The sequence below is a fragment of the Hippocampus bargibanti genome, linkage group LG18 (assembly GCF_051943395.1).
Source record: "Hippocampus bargibanti isolate YZ-2025 linkage group LG18, ASM5194339v1, whole genome shotgun sequence".
NCBI lineage: Eukaryota > Metazoa > Chordata > Actinopteri > Syngnathiformes > Syngnathidae > Hippocampus > Hippocampus bargibanti.
The window spans coordinates 12,907,509-12,918,127 of NC_142751.1; the positions used below are offsets into that span (position 1 = coordinate 12,907,509).

Genomic DNA, 10,619 nt, shown 5'->3' on the forward strand with positions numbered 1-10,619 from the left:
TAATTTTTTTATTATTTTATTATTATTTTATATTCTTTGTTTTTATTATTTTTTATTATTTTTATATTATTATTTTTTTTATTATTATTATTTTTTTTGCTATTGCAGTAAAGTCTCGTTATATCGATTATATCGATAGTACTGCTTATCACGATACTATTTCTATGAACGCAAGGAGAAAATTTACATGCCGCAGGATCGGATATATCGATAGTCCGGTTATATCGATATTTTTTCCGACTCCCGAGAATATCGATATAACGAGACTTTACTGTATTAATATTATTATTTTTACTATTATTATTATTTTTTACTATAATTATTATTTTTAATATTATTATTTTTAATATTATTTTTACTATTATTATGATTATTATTATTTTTTCTTTACAATAATCTATTTTTATTATTATTTTTACAATATTCACATTATCGTTATCATTATATATTATTATCATTATTATTATTATTACTGTTATTAATTATTACACCCACCATTTCGTAGTCCACCCCGTTGGTGATCGTATGGCGCCTCTGCTCCTCCCGACCGCGGTTGCGTCGCCTGGAGCCTCCGCCGAAGCCCGTCGCGGACTCGCTTTGGGATCTGGGCAAAGTGGATTTGGGAACACCTGCGCACACGTGCGAGAAAAGACAATATGGTACATTGAAAAAGATTAGAACCATAAATAAAGTGACCTTGAGAGTTTTGAAAGGCGCTTATAAATGAAATTATTATTATTATTAAATTATTATTAAAAAAAAAAACAGGAGGCTGGCGACGTAACCACTGGTCACCACACGAGGGAGCCATTCAAAATGGACACCCATAGCCAAAGTGGAACATTGATGAAATTATTTTTTTCTTCTCATAATTTTACAATAGTAATCAAAAAATCATTGAATTTAACGGCAAAAATATCTGACATTTTTTAAAATATTATCCCTTTAAAATAGAAAATTTAATATCTCTGTGTTAGTTTATTTATTTCTCATTTCAGTGTGGCTTGAACAATCCTATAGTAAAATACACAGCAGACAAAGTCTTAATAAATACTCAAGAATGGTCAACATTAACTCATTCACTGCCATTCACATAGAGCGCCATTCCTGAATTGTTTCGGGTTTTGTTTTTTTCATGCTTGGGTGCTGATAAAGCGCTGGCCATGGCCTCTGGCAATGTTTTTTTTTTTCCACAAGGGGGCAGCATTTCCCCTTTTCCATGTTAGCGCTTCAGCTGTTGTTGAAGCGCTATATAAACCAATACGTATGTATTGTATTTTAGACAGCCGCCCCCATTTCAAACTTATATAACTCCAGACCCATATAATTTAGGAATTAACTCTTTTTTTCTGATGAAAGAAGAGAGTCGAAGGTTTCTTACACTGTATCGAATGTTTGTGTAGTCCTAAAACTCAATAGACTGTGGGTCGTGGAATTTGAATGACAATGACAAAAACCCTGGCACTGGATTGTACACATTTTTTTCACATGTGAATGAGTTAAAATTATTCAATTTAAGTGTTTTTTTTAACTAAAATGAGTTAAAAAGGTGGACAGTAGTTACATCCAATTCATTTTTGTTCTAATTCATTTGAACTTCTGGCATGACTTTTTTTTTTTTAATGGGAGATTTCACATCTGTAATGCTTTTGGCGAGGCCTGACCAGCATCCTGTAATCTGGACAAATCCGACTGAGTTTGGCAGCATGTTAGAGATTACGGGCCGGACAAGCGCTGCTTTGTAGGTCCCACACTTGGACTTGAATGAGACAGAATTATAGCAGTGTCTGAAACTCATGATAAAACGTTAGCGGACACCAGGGCAGACAACTCTGAAAAGTTGCCTGCCTTATTAAATAAAGCAAACGTTTGATTTGAAGAAAAAAAAACCTACTTTTTTTCTTTGTTTTTTCTTGAAGAAGTTGGCGGCCACCCAGGCAGAGATGTTTTTTTAAATTGCAGACGCTATTTCAGACACTGATCATAGCTTTTAATATACTAACTAACCTCTCTCTCTTTTATTCTTAATTTGTTTTATTTGTCACCTTGTTCTACAAACTTAATGGACAAGCGACACCATTTTTTTTGTTTCCTAACTGACATCAGAAAAACGTTTTATAGCATTCAAAATACCCAAAAAACGCAGGCTGATATTTTTAGTCAAATGCAAAACACCAATAAAAATGACTTAAAATGTCCGAAAAACTACAAAATGACCCCGGAGATACCGAGTTTCGGAAGGTCCCGCCCCCTTGCTCATGATGTCACGCAAAGACGTCTTGCCTTGATCGAGAATCAAAACAATGGCTTCAGATTCGGAGAAGATGCTTTCTTGTTACTCATCCAGTTATGAATATGATTCAAATAGTTCTGAAGAGGAAAGCATAAATGTTTGCAATCGATTAAAGAAGTCCTTCTGTCTCATTTTTAGTCTGGACTCAAATATAGCGCCCAGAAAATGCACAAGATGGCGCCCAAGCTCTGTTGGAAATGGGCTGATTTGTCTGCTGGGAATTTATGTCAACTAGTATCAAATAGTAGTCTTGGTGCAACACACAACGATTCACCATCGCGTTATTTATGTGTTTCCCTTCTAATTTCACCATCAACACGACGTTTTCAGACCAAAAAAAGTACCCAAAATGCATTGTGTGTCGCTTTCTCGGTCAGGGGCGTTCCTTCAATGACGTCACGTCAGGAATCGTCACCAACTCGAAAACAATAGAGCTATATGCGGTGGAATGTTTGTAAAATGTGCTCAATAGAAGACATTTGAAGTGATTTTACAAATTATGGACACAACTTGTCCGGAGGCGTCGGTTGTCCTTTTAACTGCTACACAAATCGTTTTATACCAGCGACGACAGCAGAGGGATGAGTTGAAAATATTTTTCTGTAAATTGGAAGCGATGTCAAAAAAGATATGATAAACGATGAGTCAGTCAATGAAGTCGATACAGCGACTGATGGACTCCCTCTACTTGTTACTTACCATTTGTTTTTATTGTATATACATTTTATTCTCAGTTTTGACAGAAATCTACAAATGCCACTGCACAAAGAAGCTATGCACTTGCGTTTTTGAGAAGAGTCGAATCTAGCACAAGTCAGAACCAGTACATGGGGGGAATCACTCCAAACTTTTCAAACAAATAACTTAACAAGGAGTGAGTGAGCGTCACCCTCGAGGCAGGCTATGCGGCGTTCAGATTTAACCCAAAGAGACTCATCAGTGGATTGAGCGTGTGTGACAGCCAGCTAGCATAGTTGTGAGAGCGACTCGAGGAGACGTATCGAGTGAGATAATGAGCTAGCAGGACTCCTCGAGTGTTATCTTTCTCATACCGGGGGGGGGGGGGGGGGGGGGGGAATTGATCATTTGCAGTCACGCAGAGCGACGGTCATGGCATTAAAGTATGGCACATGACGCAACCTGGTTCTCAATTTGAAAGAATTACAACAAAAACCTGTAATTGAGGCTTAATATTTCATCTTAGGAGGATATTTTGCATGTATCAGGTGTATTGCCAGGTAAAAGCTTCAGAGCAGAGCGCCGATGCAAATGTGGATCTGTCGCAGCTTGGAATTGAAGCGGATTTACATGGACAGGAGATGTGAGACAGTCTGTTTTCGTCAATGGATGCTATAGCTTTGTATTTGCTTTAAACATTTAGCTTGTAACAGTGGCGCACATTCCACCATGATGTCCCTGATCCACTGGTGAAAAGGAAGTTTTTATCCACTCCTCTTTCATCCAGAATTGCTTCACACAACATAGAGGCTGCAGATAGTGCTTAAGATTGAATGAGTGTGTCCATGTGTGTCAAATTATTTTTTGTTGTTGTTGTTTTGACTTCAAGATGGCGCCACGACAGAGGCTGCCTTTACAGCAGCTCCTGTATTTTCGTTTTCTACTTCTTCCTTTCCTTTCCTCTTACTTTCATCACTTTGCTGCTGTGAAATGTACATTTCTCCACTGGGAGACTAATAAAGGCTAATCAAATCCAATCCAAAAGACGATTTAGTGGGATTCTCTTGTTTTACTGGTGATGCACAATTTGAGCCAGCGGAATTGTTTATAATAATCCATTTCATTTGTAAGCGCCTTTCAAAACTCTCAAGGTCACTTTACAGTCACTGGATCAGTCTTTCCTGTCGGTGAGCAGCGGCAGCCACACGCGCCAGCGTTCACTCAACCCGGAATAACTCAAATAAAGAGCTAGCTAGCCAGCTATTAGATAGCCAGCTAGTTAATAGATAGCTAATAGATAGCCAGCTAACCAGGTACCTATTTAATAGATAGCTATCCAGCTTGATAGGCAGCCAACTAGCTAGCTAGCTAATATATAGCTAGCTGGATAGAGAGCTAACAGATAGCCAAGTACATAGTGCCCCGAATCTCAATCAGCTTTATCAGCAAAACATGCGATGACATGCTATGTTAAAATGCTACATGTGGCTAATTTCTTTATTGCTAATAAAAAATAATTAGTACAGTTGGGTGTATGAATATTTGCCTCTTCATTTATTTATTTTTAAGCAGATTTTAATTTGAGGGAAAGCGTTTTCTGGTTTAACTTCCACTAAATCATTTATTCATAATAGCTTTGGGTTGTACATACTTGATTGTAGCTGGGGGGACTCCAGGGCCAGCGACTCGATGGATCTCACCCGGCTCTGTTGATGCTGAGGTGCCTTTGAGACGTGACCCGGCTCTACTCTGTAAGACCCGGCGGCTTCCTGAGGGGCCGGGATCCGTTCAAGACTCCGACCGGGTCTCTCATAGCCAGCTCCATACCTGGTCGGGCCGCATACCGGGTGGCCGGCTCCCTCCTCCGGCCTGGTCCGACTCATCAGGGACGACGCCCGGTGCTGTTGAATATTGGTCACATTGCTCGGCCCCAACGGGCGGACCTTTTTCTCCATTCGGGTGCACACGGACCGCGGGACGGGCTGCGGAGGGACAGCCGCCTGCGCCTTCAGCTGACAGCGATTCTCCGGGTTAAGCATCGAGTAGCGCAGACCCGCCACAAAACGCTCGAACGTCAGGCAGCCGTGCGGAGGGGTGACCCGACGGAGGCAGCCCAACACCCCGCCGGGTAGCTCACGAGTGTCGGCGCCCTGCCAGCGGCTTTCGATCTCGGATATATGGACGTACCCGCGTCCGGCGTCGTCTAGAATGTCGAAAAGGGTCCGTAAACTGTGTAGGAACGCTTTGGGAAGTCCGTCCGTGGAATAGTCTCCGTCTTTGGGTTGGGATTTCCCGGGAAAGGCGTCTTTCCTGGGTCCAATTGGGGCATAGATTCCCGGTGGTCCGCTCATTTTGCTGCCTTGCTCCGTCGCTATCAAAGCCATGACTATTGTCGTTAGCAAAAACCACCACGAACAAGACAACTTTTTTTTCGAACTGAAAAGACTACCTCTAACCCAAAACAAAAAAAAAAACACCAAATTTAAACTACCACGTTTATTTCTCCAGATATATTTAATAACGTTTGGAAGTCATTTTTAGTCCCGCGTTGGCTCGTTTAACTTCACTTTTTAATCGTCCACACTCCTCCTTTTGGAGTTCAGCACCGCCCTTCAAACGTAACTACGCGAGAGCATCCAGTCTGATGATTGGCTGAGGCGCGTAAAAAGCCGAGCGCTGATTGGTGGAAAGAGATGTAAACCAGTTTGAGTTTACTCATGAGTGGGACGGTATTTATATCGGGGCTTTTTTTTCTTCTTCTATGATTTGAAAGAAATGCAGCTAGTATTTCAAACAGAGAAGAAGTCGAGAGTTTTCTCCACCCACATTCCAAAAAGATACATATTAGTGATGGGAATTCCGGCTCCTTTCAGGGAGCCGGTTCTTTTGGTTCGGCTCATTAAAAAGATCCGGATCTTTTGGCTCCCAAATGGCTCCTCGTTATGTTTTTTTTTTTGCTTAAATTAATTACCTACCAAAAATCATGTAAAATTATGTGAAAAACGAATTACTCATATAAAAAATACACTATATCAAATATTTGTATTTATATAGCTTGATTTGTATGTGCACAGAGAGCATACAGTAACTTTCACTTTCCCTGTGGTTACTCTGGTCTGATGGTCAGCTGTCACTAATTTGCTTTTCATATTAATAATGCTATCATACCAACGAGTAAAAAAATATCATTGCTGTCCTTTAAACGTAAACCACCACATGTACTGCTCCTTCTAACAATAACGCCTTTGCATGATAAGTAAACGCAGTGGTCAAAGGTCAAGCTTTAATGCTCAATCGCTAATTCTCTATGCTGGCACAACGCAAGCTCACAGAAGTGACGTGACTAATACACAAATCCAAATTGGAGAAAAAAAAAGACAAAATTCAGATGTCTTTTCAGTCCTTTTTTATCGCAGTTACTCAATGTTATTCCACTGTCACATTGGCTCCCCTCACAAAAAAAAGTTCAAATGGCTACAATCCTTTCACCCTATTACCCTGTAAATCTGTGTACGTGGGCATGACAGCAGAAGAGAAAAGCGCGGACAAGCGTCAAGAGTCGAGCCATCTCGCCATTGACCTCCCTTCTCTTTCTGTCACTCACTTTCTTGGGTTATATAACGGCGTCACACACATGATATTTCTGCAATATTCTGCTACCACAAGTAGCATGACGGGTTAGCATGTCGCTCTATTTGATCGCTAATGTGTAAGTAGCCCACAGGCTACAATCGATGCTCACTCATTTTATTTGTTGACAAGAATAATCAGCTCATGATTGATTATGTGATGACAACTATTGGTTGACATCCTTAGGGCATCACGTTTACTTTGTAGGACGATTCCAAATATCAGGCTAGTCAGGCTAGAGAAGTATATGATAGGGAATTTATCATAACAATAATATATATTTATTTCTAACTGCGCCCCGCCCCCCCAAAAAATAAAATAAATACCAGATCATAGGCTTAATATCCGAAGCCTACAAAAAAAAAGAGCAACACTAAAAACTGACTTTCATGTGTGTCTCTTTTTATCATCATATTAATGATGATACAAAGGGAGAATGCACATTTTGTGCATGTATATATGTTCAATTATATTATCCGTAAATGATATTGTCTATGTGGAAAAAAAACTGTACTGGGAAGTAGACCAGCGTTCCAGAATTGACAAGCAGCATGGTATAATAGCTAACTAAATAGATAGCTAGCAGGATAGCTAATAGATAGCAAATAGATAGATAGCAAATAGATAGATAGATAGATAGATAGATAGATAGATAGATAGATAGATAGATAGATAGATAGATAGATAGATAGATAGATAGATAGATAGATAGATAGATAGATAGATAGATAGATAGATAGCGAGATAGCAAATAGATAGATAGCTAGAAAGGGAGCTAGCTAGATAGCAATAGGTAGCTAACTACATAGCTAGCGGGATAGCTAACAGAGAGCAAATAGATAGATAGATAGATAGATAGATAGATAGATAGATAGATAGATAGATAGATAGATAGATAGATAGATAGATAGATAGATAGATAGATAGATAGATAGATAGATAGATAGATAGATAGATAGATAGATAGCAAATAGATAGATAGCTAGAAAGGGAGCTAGCTAGATAGCAATAGGTAGCTAACTAACAGATATCAAATAGATAGATAGATAGATAGATAGATAGATAGATAGATAGATAGATAGATAGATAGATAGATAGATAGATAGATAGATAGATAGCAAATAGATAGATCGCTAGAAAGGGAGCTAGCTAGATAGCAATAGGTAGCTAACTAACAGATATCAAATAGATAGATAGATAGATAGATAGATAGATAGATAGATAGATAGATAGATAGATAGATAGATAGATAGATAGATAGATAGATAGATAGATAGATAGATAGATAGATAGATAGATAGATAGATAGATAGATAGCAAATAGATAGATAGATAGATAGATAGATAGATAGATAGATAGATAGATAGATAGATAGATAGATAGATAGATAGATAGATAGATAGATAGATAGATAGATAGATAGATAGATAGATAGAGAGTTAGCTGGATATCAATAAATAGCTAACTAGAGAGATAGTTAGCGGGATAGCTAATAGATAGCAAATAGATAGATGGCTAGATAGCTAGCTGGCGAGATAGCTAGTGGATGGCAAGTGGTTATCTCGCTGTGTGGACGGCTGGATAGCAGCTAGCTGGATAGCCAGAAAGCCAGATAGATAAATAGCTAGCTATTAGTTATCTATTCGCCACCTAGCTAGCTTTCTATCTGTTTGAGTTATTCCAGGTTGGGTGAACGCTGGCGTGGGTGGCTGCCGCTGCTCACCCACAGAAAAACTTATCCCGTGACTGTAAAGTGACCTTGAGAGTTTTGAAAGGCGCTAATAAATGAAATGTATTATTATTATAACTTTTTAACCCTTTTAGGGACACTGTTTACAACAGTGGAGGGCGTATCATGTTATCAGGTTACAAGATGCATGAAAGGGGTTCAAACCTTTTAATCCATCACATCTCCATATTTTGTCTTCCCACTCTCTGATGGTCCCTCTGCTTTGGGCACTAAAAGACAGAGGTAAACACATGATTTAAGGCGAAAAGTGTGTATCCCAAAAAATAATTTCTCATAGGAAACCATTAAAATGAGAATAATCCGTTCCCAGGTCCCCATAAAACATAATTTTCTACGTACTAATTTTCTAAGCCTTAAAACTACACAAAATATACCTTATTTTATGTATAATAAATGCGCTATGGGATTATAATTAAAGAAACAAACTGTACTGTATAATAAGATCGTTTTATTTACCTTTGTGATGGTCGTTGATGGCTTGATGGGTTGTTAGAAGAAAGGGTTGATTCGCGAACCACACATCACTCATTGAGGCAGCTTAGTGTACGAAAAAAGTTTGTATGCCAAGGTAAAATGTTCATAAATGTAACGTTCATAAACCGGAAAGTTCGTAAGCCACGGGGTTCGTAAACCGAGGTATCACTGTATTTGGATCACTGAGGTGCCAACAGTAAATGTCTTCCTATGTTTATCAATCCAGTCATACTGTCCAACACTTTTAGCAAGAGGACTTACTTTGTGGCTGCAACCTATCGGGGACTTTGCCAGTTTCAAGTAGCAACCAGAGATCGGAACATTTCTGCGATTCCCACCGTGTCACAGCGTAACTGCCTACCGATGACCCCACTGAGAGAAAGAAAAGAGGAGTATTTAGAAGGCAAGTGGTGAGAAATTACATATTGATTCCTCACCGATGGAAAAAAGCAGGTTCCACTGCAGGGGATAAGGAAGTCGCTTTTGTAGAATCTTTTGCAGAGCAAAAAGGCCAACTGTACCTGTAAGACAAACAGGCGAAAATGTCACAGGAACAATACGCTTTCATAATGGCTATTTGTAACTCATACAATGCAGTAAAACCTAACAATACTTACAGGGATGTTTATTTTATCCTCTGCTAAAAACAACTAACATTATACGTAATATTAAATGTAGGGTTTTGTTCTACTGCCCCCTGGTGGCTAACATAAGCACAATCTGGGGCCGGAGTTGCATTCCTGTTTATTGTCAATTACGAAAGAATACGTGCACTTTTGACTCAAAAAAGTGTTTGAAAAAGCAAAAATGTACAAAATTAATTACTCAGAGGTGTGGCGAATAAATATAACTTCGTATTTTTGTCTACATCTTCTACCACAGATGCCTTAGGGCTCTTCGTCCTCACGTGGTGGCTATAAGTTTTATCTTGGAAATTATTTATCTCCTATTTAATGGAGGTTTTTAACAGGAAAGAGTAAAACTGCAATGAAAAATAAATTAACTTGGGGAAATTGGTAAAAAAAAAATACAATAAAAATTCAAAACACGCATTAAGTACCAAGAATAAAGCTTCCGGTCCCCTTCATAAAGGCGTAAGACTGACAGGCAGTATATCTTTCCAAACCCTGAAAGACAAAACGACTTAAAATGAAGAACATAAATGTCATATTTTCATTCATATTTTATATCACACACAAGCGGTGTCGTGAGCGTATAACGAAGCAAGAAGACAAACACGTCGCTTTAAATTGTAAACGCTCACCGGGTGTTTCGCCACTAGCTCGTCGTCCACTCGAGTCAGACCAAGATTGACCATTTTGTGTTTTACAAACTAAGTTTTAAAGCTATTTTACGGATAGTAACATTTGGTTTTGTTGACATTAAGAACCGGAAGCAGTCAGAGACATACGAAACAGAAGAGGTTGTGTCGAAATTAGGGCGCCACTAAGAGGTCGGCGGTGGTACTGCACCTATTGGCACATCAAATTATATTGTCCTGTAATAATAATAATGCTCATAATAATAATAAATTTCATTTCTAAGCGTCTTTCAAAACTCTCAAGGTCAATTTACAGTCACAGGATCAGTTCTTCTGTGGGTGAGCAGCGGCAGCAACACGCAGCAGCGTTCACTCAACCCGGAATAACTCAAATACATAGAAAGCGAGCTAGATAGCTAATAACTAGATAGCACGCTAATAGATAGCGAGATAGCGAATGTGTTTCCTGACTCAAATAGCCAGCCAGCTAGCTATACAGCTAATAACCAGCCAGATAGCTAATAGCTAGCCA

General features: G+C 38.9%; 2 protein-coding genes across 3 annotated transcripts in view; both read right to left on the reverse strand.

Annotated features, from left to right (window-relative positions):
* sapcd2 (suppressor APC domain containing 2) overlaps nucleotides 1–5,561 on the reverse strand; it is a 12,594-nt gene extending 7,033 nt beyond the window's left edge. The window contains exons 1-2 of one of the 2 annotated variants that reach the window (XM_089019893.1): nucleotides 4,623–5,561; nucleotides 496–629 (exon numbers count right to left, since the gene is read on the reverse strand). In XM_089019893.1, the coding sequence (XP_088876019.1) occupies nucleotides 496–629; nucleotides 4,623–5,355 (867 nt within the window). In that variant the 5' untranslated portion in view covers nucleotides 5,356–5,561. The remainder of the gene's footprint in view (nucleotides 1–495; nucleotides 630–4,622) is intronic. The other variant, XM_089019892.1, reaches the window with a different exon arrangement.
* A 799-nt stretch (nucleotides 5,562–6,360) lies between these two features.
* On the reverse strand, nucleotides 6,361–10,229 carry tmem141 (transmembrane protein 141). Its single transcript, XM_089020422.1, has 5 exons — nucleotides 10,091–10,229; nucleotides 9,887–9,953; nucleotides 9,264–9,347; nucleotides 9,088–9,198; nucleotides 6,361–8,561 (listed from the first exon to the last, which is right to left on the reverse strand). Exons 1-5 carry the CDS (start codon nucleotides 10,142–10,144, stop codon nucleotides 8,500–8,502), a joined length of 378 nt encoding a protein of 125 aa, XP_088876548.1. The 5' UTR covers nucleotides 10,145–10,229; the 3' UTR covers nucleotides 6,361–8,499.
* Between the last annotated feature and the right edge of the window lie 390 nt (nucleotides 10,230–10,619).

Excerpts from the sequence above, each read along its gene's own strand:
- tmem141 (XM_089020422.1), bottom strand. The coding sequence starts at position 10,144 with ATGGTCAATCTTGGTCTGACTCGAGTGGACGACGAGCTAGTGGCGAAA. Across the intron at positions 9,348-9,886 it reads GACCGGAAGCTTTATTCTTG|GTACAGTTGGCCTTTTTGCT; the intron begins GTACTTAATGCG and ends TTTGTCTTACAG. Across the intron at positions 9,199-9,263 it reads GAACCTGCTTTTTTCCATCG|TGGGGTCATCGGTAGGCAGT; the intron begins GTGAGGAATCAA and ends TCTTTCTCTCAG.